Raw genomic sequence first — 23,017 nt, 5'->3', positions numbered from 1 at the left:
CCTTGGTTCAACTCCACAATCTTGTCGGAGGCTCCCAAGTGACACCTAGCCAATCTAGGAGACACCACTCTCCAAGAAGTAACAAATGGTGTGTTGATGATGAACTCCTTGCTCTTGTGCTTCAAATGATAGTCTCCCCAACACTCAACTCTCTCTCTCACAGGATTTGGATTTGATGGAAAGAATATTTGAGTGGAAAGCAACTTGGGGAAGGCTAGAGATCAAGATTCATATGGTTGGAATGGAATATCTTGGCCTCAACACATGAGTAGGTGGTTCTCTCTCAGAACTGGTAAGTTGGAAGTGTAGGTTTGTTCTGATGGCTCTCTCCACGAATGAAGAGGAGGTGGAGGGGTATATATAGCCTCCACACAAAATCTAACCGTTACACACAATTTACCAAACTCGGTGGGACCGAATCATAAAACTCGGTCAGACCGATTTAGTAAACCTAGTGACCGTTAGGGTTTTCGGTGGGACTGACATGCAACTCGGTAGGACCGATATGGTTAGGGTTAGGGCATAACGTAATCTCGGTGAGACCGACTACACAAACTTGGTGAGAGCGATTTTGATAATTAGCTAACCAGAGAGTTGGTCAGGTAAACTCGGTAGGACCGATTCGCTCTTTTCGGTGAGACCGAAATGTTACGAAAGGGAAACAGAGAGTTTACAAATCAATCTCGGTGGGACCGATCGTTCACTTCGGTTAGACCGAAACGTTACGAAGGGAAATAGAGAGATTACAATCCCATCTCGGTGAGACCGAGATCCCTATCGGTGAGACCGATTTGCCTAGGGTTTGTGGCAGTGGCTATGACATTTGAACTCGGTGGCGCCGGATAGAAAGAATCGGCAGGGCCGAGTTTGACTTTAGTTTTAGGTCATCTGTGGATGTGAGAAAGTAGTGGAGGGTTTTGGAGCATATCACTAAGCACATGAAGCAAGAGGCTCATTAAGCAACACCTCATCCCTCCTTGATAGTATTGGCTTTTCCTATAGACTCAATGTGATCTTGGATCACTAAAATGTAAAATGTAGAGTCTTGAGCTTTGAGCTTGAGCCAATCATTTGTCCTCAATATTTTGAGGGATCCACTTTTATCATCCATGTCATGCCATCCATTGAGCTTTCCTGAAATATTTGTCTTGGAATAGCATTAGCTCAATGGAGCTATATGTTGTTATGAATTACCAAAACCACCTAGGGATAGTTGCACTTTCAATCTCCCCCTTTTTGGTAATTGATGACAACATATAGATCAAAGCTTCGACAAATGATAATAAAATTTAAAAGCATCGTCGCTTTGAGAAGTATGTGATAAGCAAGAGCTCCCCCTAAATCTGTGCATATTTTAAGATTTGCTTTGGACTGCAAATGCACAAGGAATTAGACTCATGGGTTACTCTTCCATGTCACATACATCTTGGTGGAGCGCTCAAAATAATAAAGATTGAATACATGCACTCATCACCAAGCACAGTGAATGATCATATAAGGATAAGTAAGATAATATCATAACAAGCATAAGTGTAGCTTATGATCAAACACATGATCATCAATGTCTCACAGGTAAAAGCATAGTATCTCAAGCAACCAAAGCAAACGAAGTTCAACCAAGAAGACAAGAGAGAACAAAAGCAAATCTCTCTCTCTCGAAGCCTATGATCTATACATTTTTCTTCCCCTTTGGCAACAAGTTACCAAAAAGTTCCTAGAAAATGCATAGGACTATATCGTCTCTCAGGCTTGGTCTTCTGATGGTGGTGTAGATAGGACTCCAAGGACGAAGGCATCAGTAGATGTGGAAGGAGCTGAAGGAGTTGGTGCTGGAGTTGGTTGCGCTGGAGCTGTAGCTGGAGCTGATGAAGTGACTCTGGTGACTGGCTCTGCAGCTGATCTCTGAGCTCGTGGCACTTTGGCAAATGAATCAGTCGTTGTTTTGCCCTTCCTCTCCTGCATGTCATCCTATAGCTGCTCCACAGCTGACTGAATCTCAGTTACTTTGACATCAAGATCATAGAATTTTTGTTCCATGATTCTTTTCAGGCTCTCCTGGTTTTGAATTAGGGCGGCCAACCCCTTCTCAATCCGCAGAGTTGATGCTATCAAGTAACCAAGCTGCTCCTGCTTGTTCTTAACAAAGTAATCAGATGCCTCTGCTTGAGTTGGCATCTTGGTAGCCTTCTCTTTCCTTGCTTTCTCTTTCTTCTTTTGCGCTTGCACTGATGATGGTTCATTCTCAGTCATGACAACTTGATTGTCCTCAAAGTCAGGATAGAAAACCATGTGTTCCTTATCCAACAGACACTTCCTTGTGCCCATCTTTGAGTTTATCAACTCCTGAATCTGTGGGGCATATCCACAGCTCCTCTTCTGGTCTGCTGCTGTCCTCTTGATAGTTTCAACTATGAGGCTCATGACTTTGAATTTCTGAGGCACATCAAATATGTGAAGCAAATTGATTGCACGCCCTCTGATCATGTTGTGGTCACCTGATTTGGGCAAAAGAGTGTGCCTTAGAATCCAGTTGATCGTAGGCAGCCCTCACAGAAGATAATGAACTGATCCAAAATTGAAAGTCTCAAGTGCATCATCTGGGATTTCCTTGTACATGTCTGACATTGAGTTGTCACCCATCTTCTTCTTGGCATAAATGTCCAAGTCATCTTCACTTTCCTTGGGGGCATTGATCAGACTTGTCCATTCCTCTATGGTTGACTGATATCTCGTTCCTTCAGATATCCAGACTATCCCTCCATCTGGATAGAAATGTGTTGTGGAGTAGAATTGCATAATGAGCTCATCATTCCAGTTTGTGAGCTTATGCCCAACAAAATCCGCAACTCCACATGCACTGAAGCTGTCATATACTCCAGGATAGTGTTCTGCGTTCTCCTGAATGTAGGTCCAGTCGACCCACCTCATATCACAAACTATGGGCTTCTTATCCAATAAGATGGTCTCATAGAAGTCCTGCTGCTCCTTGGTGTGGAACCTGTAATCTACAACGGTCCTTCTTCTGGTGGCATATGGATCTGACTCTCTCCATAGCCTCAGCCCTTGATCTCTCCTGATCTTCATGTTCTCAACCACAGGATGAGCATCATTGTGGTCTGGAATCTTGGGCTTAAGCTTCCTTAGGACCCGCCCTTCTTCATCTTCCTCAGCATCAACTTCAGGCATTGGAGCCTTGTTCTTCTCAGCTGCTGGTATACTCCTGGTATTCCTCTTTGGTGCACTCTTGGGTTTAGGGGCAGCTTTGGGCTTTGAAGTTGCAGCCCCTGATTTTATGCCATCACCCATCAGCTTTTGTGCCTTGGGTGCTGGCTCAGCAACCTCTTCTTCCTCTTCTTCTTCTTCTTCTTCTTCCTCCATCACAGAGGGCTTCCCAATCACTCTGGCCATGGTCTTCTTGACCCTTTCTTTCCTTTTCTTTCCTTCAGCAGCAGCAGGCTCTTTGGGTTGGGATTCCAAAGAAGCTTGAGTGGAGACTCTGGCTTTGGACATTGGTTGTCTTCCTGCTGGCCTTTTGATCTTCATTCCAGGCTTAACTGTTGTTGAGATGTACTCCTTCTTGAGCACTTTCTTCTTGGAACTGGCTTCATCCTTAACTGCCACATAATCTTCATCCTCAGACTCTGAGGTCTTCTTCTTTCTTGTCCTTGTGGCAGCCTTGGGCAAATTACTGGGAGTGCTTCTGCTCCCCTCATCTGAGCTGCTTGAGGGACTAGTGCCCTCACTCATGTGAATCTGCTCTTCTGACCTATTCTGGCTGTCACTTTGGTCTGACATGCTGCACTCACTGACTGCTGACCCTGTGAATGGTTATAGATGAGATAGAGTGGATGAGAATCACAAAATGCAGAGATTTTTGCAAACGAATGATTCAAAAAACTTAGTTTTAGTTTCCACAGAAAGCATTTCGGATCTACCGATTTTCAAAATCGGTGATACTGAAGCAGTTTTGGAACCTAAACTAGTGAACTCGGTCAGACCGAGTCATAGTTTGGTGGCACCGAGTCTGCTAGGGTTTCACAAAGTTCTAAAATCAGTCACACCGATTTGTAATTCTCGGTCAGACTGAGACTTACTAGTGCAATGGCGTTAGCCAAATCGGTGGGACCGAGTTTTTCAACTCGGTGGGTCCGAGATGGTTTCGGCGGAAACCTAACCCTAAATTTTCGAATCACAACTATTCTAAGGATTGTTTTGACTGGATAGAAGTGTTTCAATCATGGCAAGATGCATTATGAACACAATGTGCTGAGAATCAAACGAGGATAGCACTGTGATCGAGTTCATACCCTAGTTCGGCGGTGAACTCGCTACGGCGGCAACGGCGGAGGAGAATTCCATTGACGGCGGCGGAGACCAGCGGATGGAGGCGGCTGACGACGAAGTCGACGATCCGTAGACCTAGTAGGCAGAGCGAGCTATGCGCGGGCGAGGAGTTTCGGAGAAAGTTTTCCAAAAATTTGCCCGTGTGAATATATAGCCCGACACTGTCGGTGTGACCGAGTTGAACAACTCGGTGGCACCGAGATACATAACTGTTAACAGTTACAGCAACTCGGTGTGACCGAAAAGTTAAAATCGGTTGCACCGAGATTGAAAACCTAGATCGACTTTGTGATCTCGGTATGACCGAAATGGAGGAATCGGTCAGATCGTAAATCACAAAGAAGTTTTGGAAGTTTAAGTCTATGACGAATCGGGGACTCCGAGTGCTCCTCACACAGAGTGGTTCGAATCTGACTTGATCAAATTTTGTGATGTAGCATGAATAGAGTTTGAGACGAGAAAAGCATAGATAGCTAGAGAAGGTTCTTAGGCATTCTTGTCCATCCATTTGGCCAAAGAAAGAGAAGCCAAACAATCAAAACAACAAGTGAATGTCCTCGAATGAGTAAAATATGCAACCAACATGCTCACACAATAAAATGACAAATGAAATATGTGTCAAAGCATGCATAACCAATTCTAGCATCTATCAAACAATTGGCGATGACTAGGTCATCTATATATGAGTATATTGACTTAGAGTCAAATGAGAACATTTGATCATAGGTCATACTCGTCGTTTAAGCTCAAATGGGGTTTCCACTTTTACATAAAGCATTTATGTGTTCACATCATTAGAGTTGCTTTGACTCAATTCTTAGAGTTAAGCTCCCCCTAGATGTGAGATCCCCCCCCCCCCAGAGGGATAAACTAAACTTGGGTTTTGTCGATGATGACTTCATGTAGATGTTGAAGATGTGGATGCTCAATGTTGATGTAGATCTTTTGGAGCAATCCTTTGGAGTGAGTTGCACTTTCAATACCTACATGGGTTAGTCCCACAAGGAACAAACAGGAATATCCATAGACATAGAGTGATGCACACACAAAATGATGTCCATGAAAACTTTATGTGACCTTGTCCCTTGCCTTACCAACATGAGGGTTTTGTGACTCCTTGAACTAGTGCAAGATATGGAAGTTGATTGCACTTTTCTTTGCCATAATGATATGAGTGAAAAATGTTGGCGGAGTCACCCTCAAGAACTCTCTAGTTCTTCTTCTTCGGGATCCACATCATCTTGATAAGAATCCTTGGTGTAGTAGTTGTGCTTGATGAAGTAGAACTTGACGTAGTCTTGGGAACCCACTTGACCAAGGCCTTAGGTGCTTCTTCAAATGCATCAATCTCCTCTTGAAGCTTGTCCTTGCCTTTGTTCTTGTGGTCTTGTGGTGGAAGATCATCTTGTGCTTGTGTTCCCTTGAAGGAAGTAGGATCATACTTCTCTTGTTGAGGAACAAACTTCGTCTTGAGGTATTGATCTTCTTCCCACTCAACTCCATTGGCATTGAACTTTTGCTCAAAACCAACACATTGATTCTTCCGGTGCCTTCCTTACTTGTGTACAATTTCCTCAAATTGCTTACTCCCAGCAAGGCTCTTGTATACACCTTTCTCTATAATTCCCTTCAATAAGCTGTTTTCTTGCTCAAGTGTAACTTGGCTAAGAGAATCATTAGTGGAATCAAGAGAGCTACTAGAGGCAACAATATTGGATTTAGCATTGTTATTGTTACTACTAGAAGAAGAATCTTGCTTGTTCTTGTTGCTAGACTTGACTTGAGGCGTGTAAGTAGATATGAGTAAACGCTTGGCAATATAAGAAGAACTTTTCTTACGGAGATCATCATTGATCGCTTTTAGGAACTCATGCTCTTGCTCAAGATTGAGCTTTTCAAAGCGTAACTTCTCATGAGCCCTTAAAAGTTCTCGATGATCTTCGAAGATAGTTTCATGAGCTAACTTAAGAGTGTTTAGTTCTTTTGTTAGATGCTCAATCTTCTCCTTATTATTGTCATTCGTTTCATCTTGATTAGCATGATTAATTGACGTTTCATCATAGTATTCATCACTAGAGTTGTCAATAAGTAAATCATCATCACCTAGCAAGTCATCTTCATCACTATTAAAATCAACATATTCGGGGTGTGTTATCTTAGGACCTTTGGCCATGAAGCATCTTCCAATTCCTTCATTTGGTGATTCAAATATGTCGTAGGAGTTGGTTGACACAAGTGCTAAACCGGCAACACCTTCATCTTGAGTGTATTCGGAGTCGGAGTGATAGCTTCTCTCGGAGTGATTGTCGGAGTCGGAGCCGGATACCCATTCACCAACATGAGCTTGATGTCTTCGTTTTGTGTAGCTCTTTGATGACTTGTCTTTCCTTTCCGAATCCTTGCTTCTCCGTGAGGGTCTTCGTTCATAACGATCATCTCTACTCCTTCTCTCTCTTGGTGGTGATTCTTCTCTTCTACTTCTTCTCTTTGGAGAATCTTCTCTTCTTTTGTAGGGTGCCGTACACTCATTGGAATAGTGTCCGGGTCTCCCACAATTGTAGCAATTGCGCTCTCGACTAGAAGATCTTTTGTCATTGTAGGACCTTGACTTGGAGCTTCTTTCTTTGCTTCTACTCTTGTAGAATTTGTTGAAGTTCTTCACCATTAAGCTCAATTCTTCATTGAAGGTTTGTTTCTCACTTGATGATGTGGGGGCTTCACTTGAGGCTTTGTAAGCACCACTTGACTTGTTGTGAAGTTCCTCCTTATCCTTGAGTGACATCTCATGAGCAACAGTTCTTCCAATGACTTCCGTTGGCTTGAGATCTTTGTAATTTGGCATCATTTGGATCAATGTGCACACGGTATCATATTTTCCATCCAATGCTCTTAGGATCTTCTTGATGATGAATCTGTCAGTCATTTCTTCACTTCCTAAGCCGGCAATCTCATTTGTGATAAGAGAAAGCCTAGAGTACATTTCAGCGACACCTTCACCATCCTTCATTTTGAACTTGTGAAGCTGACTTTGGAGCACATCCAACTTGGATTCCTTGACGGAGTCGGTACCTTCATGCATATCAATCAAAGTATCCCAAATTTCCTTTGCATTCTCAAGACGACTGATTTTGTTGAATTCTTCGGGGCACAAGCCATTGAAGAGGATATCACAAGCTTGAGCGTTGTATTGCAACATCTTCAACTCTTCCGCACTAGCTTCACGGTTCGGTTCTCTCCCATCAAAGAATTCACCTTGTAAACCAATACACACAATAGCCCAAACGGCGGGGTTATGTCCGAGAATATGCATTTTCATCTTATGCTTCCAACTAGCAAAATTAGTGCCATCAAAGTAAGGACCTCTATAGTGATAATTTCCCTCGCTAGACGCCATACTCTCCTAGGTTGTGAAACCAAGGCTATGACCACCAAAAGCTATGGAAATCAAAAAAAATGGAGACCAAAGCTCTGACACCACTTGTAGGACCTTGAAGTATGTCTAGAGGGGGGTGATTAGACTACTTGACCAATTAAAAGCTATGCCTTTTCCCAATTTTAGACTTTGGCAGATTTTAGCTAACTTTGAACAATTCAAGCAATCATCACGCAATTCAAGCAAGCATGCAAAGAGTATATAGGAAGCGGAAAATAAAGCATGCAACTTGCAAGAATGTAAAGGGAAGGGTTTGGAGGATTCAAACGCAATTGAAGACACGGATGTTTTTGTCGTGGTTCCGATAGGTGGTGCTATCGTACATCCACGTTGATGGAGACTTCAACCCACGTAGGGTTACGGTTGCGCGAGTCCACGGAGAGCTCCAGCCACGAAGGGTCTACGAAGAAGCAACCTTGTCTATCCCACCATGGCCGTCGCCCACGAAGGACTTGCCTCATTAGCGGTAGATCTTCACGAAGTAGGCGATCTCCTTGCCCTTACAAACTCCTTGGTTGAACTCCACAATCTTGTCGGAGGCTCCCAAGTGACACCTAGCCAATCTAGGAGACACCACTCTCCAAGAAGTAATAAATGGTTGTTGATGATGAACTCCTTGCTCTTGTGCTTCAAATGATAGTCTCCCCAACACTCAACTCTCTCTCACAGGATTTGGATTTGGTGGAAAGAATATTTGAGTGGAAAGCAACTTGGGGAAGGCTAGAGATCAAGATTCATATGGTTGGAATGGAATATCTTGGCCTCAACACATGAGTAGGTGGTTCTCTCTCAGAACTGGTAAGTTGGAAGTGTAGGTTTGTTCTGATGGATCTCTCCACGAATGAAGAGGAGGTGGATGGGTATATATAACCTTCACACAAAATCTAACCGTTACACACAATTTACCAAACTCGGTGGGACCGAATCATAAAACTTGGTCAGACCGATTTAGTAAACCTAGTGACCGTTAGGGTTTTTGGTGGGATTGACATGCAACTCGGTAGGACCGATATGGTTAGGGTTAGGCATAACGTAATCTCGGTGAGACGGATTACACAAACTCGGTGAGACGATTTTGGTAATTAGCTAACCAGAGAGTTGGTCAGGTAAACTCGGTGGGACCGATTCGCTCTTTTCGGTAAGACCGAAATGTTACGAAAGGGAAACAGAGAGTTTACATTGCAATCTCGGTGGGACTGATCGCTCACTTCGGTTAGACCGAAACGTTACGGAGGGAAACCGAGAGATTACAATCCCATCTCGGTGAGACCGAGATCCCTATCGGTGAGACCGATTTGCCTAGGGTTTGTGGCAGTGGCTATGACATTTGAACTCGGTGGCGCCGGATAGAAAGAATCGGTAGGGCCGAGTTTGACTTTAGGTTTAGGTCATATGTGGATGTGAGAAAGTAGTGGAGGGTTTTGGAGCATATCACTAAGCACATGAAGCAAGAGGCTCATTAAGCAACACCTCATCCCTCCTTGATAGTATTGGCTTTTCCTATAGACTCAATGTGATCTTGGATCACTAAAATGTAAAATGTAGAGTCTTGAGCTTTGAGCTTGAGCCAATCATTTGTCCTTAATATTTTGAGGGATCCACTTTCATCATCCATGCCATGCCATCCATTGAGCTTTCCTGAAATATTTGTCTTGGAATAGCATTAGCTCAGTGAGCTATATGTTGTTATGAATTATCAAAACCACCTAGGGATAGTTGCACGTTCACTATGATCCCGTGATGGTTCCTTCTCTGTGGGTGTCCACCGCCCGCGCCGATACCCGTCGTGTGCTAGGGTTTTAGTTGTATTAGTGATGTTATATGTATGACACTATTTGGGATGTATTAGTGATAATATGAGACGATGTACGGACACATGAGATGATTTACTTTTGCTTATTGAATGCATGCTAATTTGAGTCCTATAAGATATTTTGAAATGTATATCTTGTGTTGCTCAAATAGGATATGTGCTTGCCCAAGTGGCCGGTCATGTTTGCAGGTTACACCTTCGAGTGGCCTATGTTTTGCCGGAGTGTTGATTCATTTCCGTTCCGGCAAATTTTAGGCGCTCGATATGTCCTATTTTAGCAAAGGTCATGCCGGATTTTTCCGTAAATTTTGGCATGACTTGTGCCAGAATATGTAGGAAATATGGAGTGCCCCGGATTTGTGTGTTGAGTATCCTGGTAGTTGTCTTTGATCGATTTTCAATTAATGTTTTAACTATGAACATAGGAAATGTCTGACGACGAAAAGGATTTCGGTATTTGCAAATACTGCAAAGACGAGCGCGGCCTGTGCGACGGAATCTTCCTAGATGATGATAGGCGCTTCATCATCAAGCTGGACGAGAACTTCGAAGTGGATACAGTAAGTTACAATGACAAGTCTTTTTTGTAATTAAGCATGACATTTGCTTCATTTGCTTCAACTTATAATTTAAGCATGGCGTTAAGCATGACAAGTCTTTTTTTACTATTCTACTAGCATATCCCCTGCCATGCAAGAGTTTTTGTATTGGATAAGATAGGTTTCAGTCGTATTATGGAGGAAAAGAAATTTCACTTGAAGACCGAGCATGGTTATATTTTCAACGTAAAATTATACAATTCAGATGACTACACCTATTTTGGATGCAAAACATGGCGAGCATTATGCAAGACTTATGCATTTGAGCCCGATATGGTTATCACCTTTGATATTCGTCCGGAAGATGATATTGAAGGTAATACCGACATCTGGGTCGATGTGCAGACGCCTCCAATTATACCATTATGTAAGTTTCTCAACCATATTTATGTCTTTGATATTGTTTATTCAAAAATAGTTGACAACTAACTTGTATTGTCAGCTTATTTCGGTGCAAGCAAACATGTCCAGCGCTTGGTAGACAAGACCGTTACTGTGCCAGGGCTGAACTCAACTGCGAGGAGCTCAGTCATTATGTTTCATGGCTTGCGGATCTTGATACTGTCAAGACAAATTTTCTTCCTGTATTTAGAAATGTTAGTACTGAAAACGTGCGACCAATAGTGTTTGTGATGAACTACGGTCACATCTATTTAGGAAGGATGGTAAGATTTTTACTATTTGTCCTTAGTGCATCTTTTCCATACATTATTTTTTAAGCTAAACTTCATTGCTAAGTATGTTACCATACGATGTTCTTCAACAGGGACTCCCGATGAATGTTGTGACTTATGGGACCGAGACTAAAGATACCATGAGTATTATTAGTTTACGACCAAGATATCCTACAGATTACTTTAGTGCATTCAAGATTAGCGACAGATGCTTAATAGTGCAAGACTGGACCAAATATGTGATGGGGGAGCGCAGAGAAGTACTAGGGTGCAGCAAACAGAGGCGCTACCCATGATTAGGAGACAGGTTCATCTGCATGCTCCAACTTGATCAAGGAGGAGAGCTATACATGTTTTATGTTATTTTACCTAAGAGAGAGCAGCATGAGTGATTAGCTAGCTAGAAATGAGTTTGAGGATGATGATGTGCTACACTATTACTATGATGATAAAATAGTTAGTGTTGGTGGTAATGACTATGATGATTATTCTTAGCTAGTGTTAGTGGTGATTAAATAAATATTGTTGATGGTAATGACTATGATGATGATTAAATAGCTTGTGCTGGCGGATTAGATTCAAGTGGAGGCAACATGTGGTGCACATCGAAAGTACTACTAGTCCAAACTAGATCAAGTTTGGATTAGTAGTATACTTTTGACATGCACCACATATTGCCTCCACTTGAACCTAATCCACCTTCATTTGACACACTGTTATGGACATAATGATGTAAACCTCATAACTGGTATTGTACCAATATTTGTACGATGGCGCATAAATACACTAAAAATAAAAAAATAAAAAAAGAATACTAATAGCGATGGAGAGAAAACACGATGCCAGTAGTTACGTTAGCAGTAGTGTGGGAGTAAACAAACGCTGCAGCTATTTGTCCTAGCAGTAGCGCGGGCGGGCACGCGTTACTGCTAAGCAATAGCTGTAGCGCCTTATTAGTAGCGCGCCTACCCGCGCTACTAGCGAGAACAAAACCAGCGCTACTGCTCGGGTTTTCTCTAGTAGTGAATGGTTCGTTATGTTCGCGATCAATCTCCACCAGTGAGCGGTGACCTCACTACTGGAAAACTTATTTGTCAGATACCCCGTGTTACTCGGAGAAGGGCAATTCGAACTTGGCAAAGGCATTCTTGAGTGTTGCACCCAGCCTAAGGTGCTCCGCATACACCCTACATGCTATTAAAACGTAATTTCATCCTCGAAGATGGTCTAGTTTATAAGACGTCTACTTGAAACTTTTGCAAAATGTTCTTGATTTATTACCACAATGATAGGGGGCAAGACACTAGGGCGGTCCGATCTTCACGAACTTGAGGTGGATTTGAGGGGAAACACGAAGAACACGAGAAAAATCACGAGGAAACACAAGAAAAACTAGTACAAATCAACACACAACTTGCAACATAAGATACATACAGATAAATAGTTGATCCAAATCATCCACAAGAGAGAAACTGAACAAGCTAGGGTTATTCCCAAAGTCCTAAGACAACGGGAACTTAAATTATGTGTCTTTAGGGAAAATTGGATGAAAAATTAATGCTTTCCAATCATAGCAACAACCTCAACATCATTAAAGCAAGTATAATAGGTCCTAATTAGTAGGCTATATGCCATTTTACATTAGCAAAATCCCATGTGGAAGAGAGAGAGAAGAGAGGAAAGAGAAGGTAGCCGGCGCTTCACTACTCGCCGGGCTGTAGCACACTACAAGAGATAAAAGGACGGCATGCAACCCTTCAAAGCACGCGCTGCTTTCTCCCACCTAATCAATACATTTCTTTTCTTCCCTATGCATGCAAATACTAATTACTATAGCCAGTTTAGCAGGTCATGTGTAGCCAGCGTTATTTTCTTGTGAAGGCTATAAGATGACATGGCACAAGTTTATAGCCCTCTGCCGGCTCTTCTATTAGCCATGCTCTTACACTAGAACATATTTTGTAGGAGGAAGAAAGTGCACGTAGAGCAAAGTTAACAACCTCCGACATCGTCGCTCCCGAGGTCCATCAGCACTGTGCCGGTTGCAACCCTCCACGCTCCTCCCAGAACCACCTGTTCTACATTATTTTTTATTTGAGGGGTGTCCTACATCAATTAATTAAATGAGGCATGGCCGAAGGTTGGATGGAAAAGGGGAATCCTTGTGCCTCGGACCTGGCCAGTAGATAGGTTAGGATTTTGGGTTAATTGGATGCATATCTACTACTTTTACGAGTTGAAAAAATGCCATTACAAAAGCCGAAGTTGGAAATATGCCACTGCAACTTTTTCATAACTCTACATATGTCATTGTCTTCAATATCTGTCCATATAATGCTTTTTATATGCCACGTACACATTCACATACCTTTATATGCTGGGCCAAATTGATTCGAACCGCATGCACATGCACAAGTCGGAAGACGTCTGGAGGGGAGCGGCGACGGCGGCTGGAGGCGTGTGCATGGAGCGGTGACGACGGTTGAAGGCTGGCGCGGCGACTGCTGGAGGCACGCGCGGCGGCCGGGTGGCGGGCGGACGCATGCGTCGTCGCGTGAAAAGTGGACTCATCTGTGTCATGCCACAATGACGGCGCCGGCGCGACGGGAAACTCCGTCCACAGCAAGGCCAACTTTTGTGCGCTTGCACGCAAGGTGCTTGTGTTTATTCGCTGTCCACTCTCGATTCGTAGAAGTAAATCCGCGTGAAGGCTTGAGGAGACCGCCGTGAGTCCCGCCAGTTGCTTCCCTCAGTCGGCAGCAGCCATGGAGGTGGGCGCGACCGGGCATGCCGCGGCTGGAGGGGTGCGTGATGCGGCTGCTGATTCTCCAGCCAGCCCAGTACAGAAATACATATTGAAATATAAGCATTTATTGAGCAGATATTCTCTTAAGTAAAAAAATGGCATATATAGAGGTATGTGAAAGTTTTTTTTTGCGAAAAAAACTTTCAATCTATTCATCTTCAATCATGGCAGTACAACGAACTCCAGAAATAAAAATTACATCCGGATCTGTAGACCACCTAGCAACGACTACAAGCACCGAAGCGAGCCGAAGGCGTGCCTTCGTCATCGCCCCTTGAGGGAGTCCTGGATTATGGGGTGTCCGGATGGCCGGACTATAACCTTTGGCCGGACTCCTGGACTATGAAGATATAAGATTGAAGACTTCGTCCCGTGTCCGGATGGGACTTTCCTTGGCGTGGAAGGCAAGCTTGACGATACGGATGTAGATCTCCTCCCATTTGTAACCGACTCTACGTAACCCTAACCCTCTCCGGTGTCTATATAAACCAGAGGGTTTTAGTCCGTAGGACGAACAACAATCATACCATAGGCTAGCTTCTAGGGTTTAGCCCGTGGTAGATATACTCTTGTACTACCCATATCATCAATATTAATCAAGCAGAAGTAGGGTTTTACCTCCATCGAGAGGGCCCGAACCTGGGTAAAAACATCGTGTCCCTTGTCTCCTGTTACCATCCGCCTAGACGCACAGTTCGGGACCCCCTACCCGAGATTCGCCGGTTTTGACACCGACACCCCTCCATTGTCGGAGCCGGGCACAACTTGTTGTAGTAGACAGTCGGGAAGTCGTCGTGCTAAGGCCTCATAGGACCAGCACCCCAGAACAGCAACCGCCGCCGATGAAAAATAACGTAGATCAGAAGGATCCAAACCGAAGACACACTAACGTAGACGAACAACAACGAGATCCGAGCAAATCCATCAAAGATAGATCTGCCGGATACACACCTCCACACGCCCACCAACGATGCTAGACGCACCGCCGGAACGGGGGCTAGGCGGGGAGACTTTTATTCCATCTTCAGGAAGCCGCCGCCGTCTCGCCTTTTTGAGTAGGACACAAACCCTAACATGATTGAAAAAAACGACTAAAAACGGAGCCCTCCCGCCGGCCCTTGTCAGGATCCACCACGCCTCCATGGCCCTAGGGCCACCGGAGACGAGGCGGACCTGCGCCGGCGTCGGCGAGAGGCACGGACCCTAGCTTTTTATCTTGGAGGAGGAGGAGGAGGCGGAGCCCTGGCTCTAGGTACATCTCTACGGTGCAAACAACCTTAGAGGTATGTGAAAGTTGCAGTGGCATATTTTCAACTTTAGTTTTTGTAATGGCTTTTTTTCTAACTCATGAAAATTGCAGTGGCATAAATCTAATTAACCATTTTAGTCCTTGTAAGGGCAGCGCTAGGATGGATGGTGACGCTTCTTCTTCGAGAGTCTTCTGGGCTCCAGTCCTTGTCAAGCTCGTCCGTCGGGATGGATTAGACGGAGCTTCGAGGCAGATTCATGTCAGTTCCTCGAGGCGGTGGTGTTTATGTCTCTCGTCATACATACGCGATGACGAGATTCAGTGTCAGGTTCTTCAGATCGATTCAAGGGTTCAATGGCGATGACTACGGCTTCGCGGCGCTGGTACTTAGCGACATAGGCATGAAGGCTTCCCGGTTGTCATTGACAAGGTCAGGGTGGTTCCGATATAGAGCAAGGGTAGCAGCGTGTTGACGGCTCGTTCTGACGGTAGCAATGGTCGTTCCGTGTCCCGGGGACCTCGATATAATTTTTATTATGTTTATTATATTGCTTTATTTATACTTTGAAGAACTTTTATAATAAATACGAGTCTTTTTCACAAACAAAGTTGGATTGAAACAAAGAAGGAATAAGAGTCCGGTTTAAATTACATTATCTTTCCCTACTAATAAAGCACGCATCGCTTCTGGTCGTCCGTCATTAAAAGTGCCCTTGAAGTTGGCAATAATTACCCACCAATGCTACCCGTAAGTGGCAAAAACGATTCGTTTTTAATTTCTAATATCGCTCCAGGGTTCTGTTATTAAAGGTGGATACGATATAATAGCACCAATGCATGAGCAGCGCGATAGCTGAGGCAACGATGCTCCACACAGGAGACCAGGGTTCGATCCCTGGTTCTCACACTTTTTCTCTTTCTTTTTACCAAGCGCAGTAATGGGCCAGCCCATGTGCGGGTCGTGGCGCCCCCTGTTTTCTATATCTTTTTTTTATTTCTATTTTGTTTTTTCCCTAAAAATAAATTTCGGATTGATGGCGCCCCCTATTTTTTATTTCTTTTTACTTTTTTATTTCTGTTTTGGTTTTTTATCTTTCCCTACTAATAAAGCACGCATCGCTTCTGGTCGTCCGTCATTAAAAGTGCCCTTGAAGTTGGCAATAATTACCCACCAATGCCACCCGTAAGTGGCAAAAACGATTCGTTTTTAATTTCTAATATCGCTCCAGGGTTCTGTTATTAAAGGTGGATACGATATAATAGCACCAATGCATGAGCAGCGCGATGGCTGAGGCAACGATGCTCCACACAGGAGACCAGGGTTCGACCCTGGTTCTCACGCTTTTTCTCTTTCTTTTTACCAAGCGCAGTAATGGGCCAGCCCATGTGCGGGTCGTGGCGCCCCCTGTTTTCTATATCTTTTTTTTATTTCTATTTTGTTTTTCCCTAAAAATAAATTTCGGATTGATGGCGCCCCCTATTTTTTATTTCTTTTTACTTTTTTATTTCTGTTTTGGTTTTTTATCTTTCCCTACTAATAAAGCACGCATCGCTTCTGGTCGTCCGTCATTAAAAGTGCCCTTGAAGTTGGCAATAATTACCCACCAATGCCACCCGTAAGTGGCAAAAACGATTCGTTTTTAATTTCTAATATCGCTCCAGGGTTCTGTTATTAAAGGTGGATACGATATAATAGCACCAATGCATGAGCAGCGCGATGGCTGAGGCAACGATGCTCCACACAGGAGACGAGGGTTCGATCCCTGGTTCTCACGCTTTTTCTCTTTCTTTTTACCAAGCGCAGTAATGGGCCAGCCCATGTGCGGGTCGTGGCGCCCCCTGTTTTCTATATCTTTTTTTTATTTCTATTTTGTTTTTTCCCTAAAAATAAATTTCGGATTGATGGCGCCCCCTATTTTTTATTTCTTTTTACTTTTTTATTTCTATTTTGGTTTTTTATCTTTCCCTACTAATAAAGCACGCATCGCTTCTGGTCGTCCGTCATTAAAAGTGCCCTTGAAGTTGGCAATAATTACCCACCAATGCCACCCGTAAGTGGCAAAAACGATTCGTTTTTAATTTCTAATATCGCTCCAGGGTTCTGTTATTAAAGGTGGATACGATATAATAGCACCAATGCATGAGCAGCGCGATGGCTGAGGCAACGATGCTCCACACAGGAGACGAGGGTTCGATCCCTGGTTCTCACGCTTTTTCTCTTTCTTTTTACCAAGCGCAGTAATGGGCCAGCCCATGTGCGGGTCGTGGCGCCCCCTGTTTTCTATATCTTTTTTTATTTCTATTTTGTTTTTCCCTAAAAATAAATTTCGGATTGATGGCGCCCCCTATTTTTTATTTCTTTTTACTTTTTTATTTCTGTTTTGGTTTTTTATCTTTCCCTACTAATAAAGCACGCATCGCTTCTGGTCGTCCGTCATTAAAAGTGCCCTTGAAGTTGGCAATAATTACCCACCAATGCCACCCGTAAGTGGCAAAAACGATTCGTTTTTAATTTCTAATATCGCTCCAGGGTTCTGTTATTAAAGGTGGATACGATATAATAGCACCAATGCATGAGCAGCGCGATGGCTGAGGCAACGATGCTCCACACAGGAGACGAGGGTTCGATCCCTGGTTCTCACGCTTTTTCTCTTTCTTTTTACCAAGCGCAGTAATGGGCCAGCACATGTGCGGGTCGTGGCGCCCCCTGTTTTCTATATCTTTTTTTTATTTCTATTTTGTTTTTTCCCTAAAAATAAATTTCGGATTGATGGCGCCCCCTATTTTTTATTTCTTTTTACTTTTTTATTTCTATTTTGGTTTTTTATCTTTCCCTACTAATAAAGCACGCATCGCTTCTGGTCGTCCGTCATTAAAAGTGCCCTTGAAGTTGGCAATAATTACCCACCAATGCCACCCGTAAGTGGCAAAAACGATTCGTTTTTAATTTCTAATATCGCTCCAGGGTTCTGTTATTAAAGGTGGATACGATATAATAGCACCAATGCATGAGCAGCGCGATGGCTGAGGCAACGATGCTCCACACAGGAGACGAGGGTTCGATCCCTGGTTCTCACGCTTTTTCTCTTTCTTTTTACCAAGCGCAGTAATGGGCCAGCCCATGTGCGGGTCGTGGCGCCCCCTGTTTTCTATATCTTTTTTTATTTCTATTTTGTTTTTTCCCTAAAAATAAATTTCGGATTGATGGCGCCCCCTATTTTTTATTTCTTTTTACTTTTTTATTTCTGTTTTGGTTTTTTATCTTTCCCTACTAATAAAGCACGCATCGCTTCTGGTCGTCCGTCATTAAAAGTGCCCTTGAAGTTGGCAATAATTACCCACCAATGCCACCCGTAAGTGGCAAAAACGATTCGTTTTTAATTTCTAATATCGCTCCAGGGTTCTGTTATTAAAGGTGGATACGATATAATAGCACCAATGCATGAGCAGCGCGATGGCTGAGGCAACGATGCTCCACACAGGAGACCAGGGTTCGATCCCTGGTTCTCACGCTTTTTCTCTTTCTTTTTACCAAGCGCAGTAATGGGCCAGCCCATGTGCGGGTCGTGGCGCCCCCTGTTTTCTATATCTTTTTTTTATTTCTATTTTGTTTTTTCCCTAAAAATAAATTTCGGATTGATGGCGCCCCCTATTTTTTATTTCTTTTTACTTTTTTATTTCTGTTTTGGTTTTTTTATCTTTCCCTACTAATAAAGCACGCATCGCTTCTGGTCGTCCGTCATTAAAAGTGCCCTTGAAGTTGGCAATAATTACCCACCAATGCCACCCGTAAGTGGCAAAAACGATTCGTTTTTAATTTCTAATATCGCTCCAGGGTTCTGTTATTAAAGGTGGATACGATATAATAGCACCAATGCATGAGCAGCGCGATGGCTGAGGCAACGATGCTCCACACAGGAGACCAGGGTTCGATCCCTGGTTCTCACGCTTTTTCTCTTTCTTTTTACCAAGCGCAGTAATGGGCCAGCCCATGTGCGGGTCGTGGCGCCCCCTGTTTTCTATATCTTTTTTTTATTTCTATTTTGTTTTTTCCCTAAAAATAAATTTCGGATTGATGGCGCCCCCTATTTTTTATTTCTTTTTACTTTTTTATTTCTGTTTTGGTTTTTTATCTCAAAATTAATTTCGGATTTCCAAAATATCAAACAATTGCGAGTTCTGAAAAAAAGTAGGAAAATGGTAAACTGTTTGTGAATTTAAAAAATATTCTAAAAATCAAAAAATGTTCATGACTTAAAAAATTGCTCACAAATTATAAACAAATCACGATTTCTAATGATTTCATGAAATAAAAAATGTTCATGATTTTTTTAAATGAGCCAATATTCAAAGCATATTCAGGAATTTAAAAATCATGTCCATCAGCTTTTAGAAAATGTTCACAAAAATTAAAACACATCCGTAAATAATGAACAAAACTAATTGTAGGTTCCATAAAGGTTTTATTAGGAGATCTATATAGCTCGTTTTATGATTTTATTTAGTCCTTCGCGTTGGGTAAAAAAGGGTTTCCGTGTTTTGTACAACGCTGAACCCAACAAAATTGACATAACTTTCTAAGGGTTTGTTTTTGTAAGCTATATTAAAATGACTAAATGTCTATTTTGCTTCCATACACAGTTATGCTTATTTTCATATCACAATAGTGGTTATGGTAAACACCGCTACGCTAAGTCCAGACGAGACACTTTATTTATCAGTATAGCTCAGGCAGGGTCCGTCAATGCAGTTTGCTCAGCCACAAAATATTTTGTTGTGACGCCTTAAAAAATCAAGTCTTGATGAGCATCATATTGTTCTTTTTTGAAATTACATTTTAAAAGTGTCTTATCGCATCATGACATGATTTGTATATACTTTGTGAATTTGATTCATACTTTTTTATATCTACCACACATGTATAACTTGATAGTTTTTTTCCGTTGCAAGGCACGGGCATTTCCAAAAATGTTCGCTAAATCAAAAAAAGTTCGTCAAATTCAATAACTATTCCACCCAATTTCTAAATATTTTCATCGATTATAGATTGTTTGCCAGTTCAGGAAAATTGCTTAAAAATGTTCACAATTTCTAAAAAATGTTTGTAAATAGCAAAAAATATTCATAAATTGAAAAAATGTTCTTGATTGTAGAAAATGTTCAGAAATTTGTAATAGTATGTTGTTTGCGATTTCAAATATGTGCATGAGTTTAACAAATTGTTCATAATTTCGAGAAATTGAGAGAGATATTGTATCTCGGTGATGCAACGAAATGTGATCATGACCATTTGAAATTATGAATTTTTTTCTCCCGTTGCAACGCACGGGCCCTTTTGCTAGTATATAAAAATGAACATACCATGACTATATGTCTTCGTACGTGGTGTGAAACAATGTTAAAAAGACCAGGCCATGTACGTTTAATAGGATCAATCAGGAAACCTCCTTGCTGAAGCCAAATAAACGTGCATGCTATTTCCAAGTCCGATGTAATCCTAGCCAGCCGTGTCATCCTCTACTTCCTCGTTCCTTGAGATCGGGCCACCATGAAGTTCAACAGGGTTGCGATGTAAGCCTAGCCGTTTTATCCGCCATCTACTTGGTCGTTCCTTGAGATCGATCGGACCGCCATGAAGTTCGTTCGCGGCCGCCGCCGCCGCCGTGATGTAAGGCCTCGGTACTTGTGTTGTGTTCTTCTCAAATTCTTGCTTGTAGTCATGCATGCACTGTATCGAGCTAGTATCTTAATAATTGGAACCCTCCCTGGCTGAATCGAATTTTCCAGCTGCCGGAAACCGACAGGCTAATCAAGCTGCCCGACGACGTGCTGCTCAACATTCTGGAGAGGGTGGGCACCCTCGACGCCGTCAGGACCTGCGTCGTCTCCAAGCGAACGCTCAACCTGCCCACCTTGCTCTCGCAGATCCTCATCGTCCCCAGCGCCCGGGATCTACGCTGGAAGAACCGCCAGGTGGTCGACATGACCGAAAAGATCCTCAGCACCAGGTCTCCTCTGATCCCCATACGCAATCTCAAGCTCAGGTTCATCATGAGAGGGGACGACCATCTCAGGATCGGCAGGTCCGTCGCCCTCGCCATGGCGACCCAGAAGATCGACGCCGCTGAGTTCGAGATCCTCGCAAAGAGGCAGCACAATGATTACAGCCATGACGACCTCCTCTCCTTCGCGAAGCTGTTCAATGATTTTATCAGCGAGTGCCCGGCCGCATTCACCGGTCTCACGCGGCTGCATCTGCACAACCTCAGGTTTGGCGAGTCCGACGTACCCACCATTCTTCGCACTTGCACGCGGTTGGAGTCCTTGTGCTTCTTCCAGTGTGACGCAGGGGAGAGATCAATGTTGACTCTACACCATGCTCGACTTGCCGAGCTTCACATTACCTCTGGGAAATTCTTAGTGATAAGGCTTGGACGCCTACCCAACCTTCAACGTATGAGTTATAAAAATTGGCACTATGATGATCATTGCCCCATAGCTCTGGGTTTTGTCCCTAAGCTCTCGAACCTAGATCTCTCTCGTGGATATGCTGTAGACAGGGCCCTCGACCTAAGCAAGATGCTTGTTAAGGCTCCCCCGATAAGCCATCTCCACCTGGATTTTCAAAGTGAAAAGGTACTCACTCAAACTTCTAATTAATTAATTCCCACTTGAGGATGTTTCCAATAATTTGTGCACACGTTGTACTCATCCTTAATTTGTTTCTCTCATCTTCACCAGATTTGGATTCGACCAGAATGCCCAAAAGTGCTCGCTCCTCTACTCGGCAAACTACGGCTTGTGAATCTGGACAATCTCCCCGAGGAATGTGACATCGCCTGGACGATGTTCCTTCTCGAAGCTGCACCATCCATTGAGGAGCTTTCCATCACCGTATGGGGTCATAAGTGCCAAAGGAAGTCGCAAACAAGTTACTCTAATAGCATGGATGTGAAGTGGGAGCTATCAACTCCTGATTTCAAACACATGAATCTGGCCAGGCTAACTATCTATGGATTCCAGTCCAACAACAACTTCATGGGATACGTTAGGCGCGTCGTTCAAGCTGCGGTGAACATCAAGGAGGTATCTTTGCACGACAGGAAGGTGTGCAAGGTCTGCATTGACAAGTTTGTTCGTCTCGGGGTTCGTCCTTGGAGTTGTCTAGGGACCAGTGAGCAGGCGGATTCATTCAGAAACGAGATCACAGAGGTGATCAATGCAAGGGCGAGGGCGAGGGCGGTGACTATGGCGATGGCGATGACGATGGCAATGGCGATTGCTTCCGCTCGTAAGGTCTGCCGTGATGTAAGTCTCTCATGTTTTTATTATTTTTATTATTTTCATGTCGATGTAAGTCAACATATTGATCTACCGTCGGTGCAAGGTCCGCGTTGACAAGTTACCTCACCGACTCGGGGTTCGTCCTTTGAGTTATCCACAAACCAGCAAGGAGAAAGGATTCATCGAGGAAGAAGATCACAGAGGCGTCGGTGATGGCTTCACCTTTTATTCACTTCCACTCGTTATTAGCATCGCCATGATCTATCCACTTTGTGGCTGGAAGTACTTCTTGAATGTAGTAGCTATTCGGTGTGTGCTCTATTGGTTTCTCCTGTGCTGAAGCTTGTATCATTCCTAAACTTACTAGCTTGTATCATTCCTAAACTTACTAGGTCGTATGCAGTTTACTCCTTTGGATAGCTATTTACTACTCCTTCTGTCCCAAAATGTAAGTCCATTTTTAACACTATCAATAAGCACGTCTATGCATGTTCGTGTGTTTTCTTGTAAATGTTCTTTTATCATGTGCTCGTGCAGTACGTGCTTACGTCGAATACAGTGAATATTCACTTATTCGTATGAATAATGTTTTGTTATTTTTTGAATTTTTTCTAAACTTTAATCTATGAGATCCTTATCACCGTTTGTCATGGAGGTACAGGAAACAGCTTAGAGAAACTTTGCTGACAATAACAACATTGCTGGAAGAAGAAAATGCTTGTGTAGTGGTTAGTCGTTGGGGGCCAACTCTGGCACGGTGGTGCATTCCAACTCAGTCCGCACGAACGTCGCCCGCGAGGTGATGACATGGTGCT

General features: G+C 43.2%; 1 protein-coding gene across 1 annotated transcript; it reads left to right on the top strand.

Moving 5' to 3' along the window:
• The first annotated feature begins 15,226 nt into the window (after window positions 1–15,226).
• LOC123139714 (uncharacterized) lies at window positions 15,227–22,602 on the top strand. The gene is made up of 4 exons (XM_044559444.1): window positions 15,227–15,301; window positions 20,706–21,554; window positions 21,660–22,226; window positions 22,306–22,602. The coding sequence occupies exons 1-4, from the start codon at window positions 15,227–15,229 to the stop codon at window positions 22,540–22,542; spliced, it is 1,728 nt and encodes a 575-aa protein (XP_044415379.1). The 3' UTR covers window positions 22,543–22,602.
• Window positions 22,603–23,017: the final 415 nt, after the last annotated feature.

Source organism: Triticum aestivum, chromosome 6B, assembly GCF_018294505.1.
Source record: "Triticum aestivum cultivar Chinese Spring chromosome 6B, IWGSC CS RefSeq v2.1, whole genome shotgun sequence".
Taxonomy (NCBI): Eukaryota; Viridiplantae; Streptophyta; class Magnoliopsida; order Poales; family Poaceae; genus Triticum; species Triticum aestivum.
The sequence above is the reverse complement of the archived record's forward strand: the minus strand, read 5'-3'. Positions and strand labels throughout refer to the sequence as shown.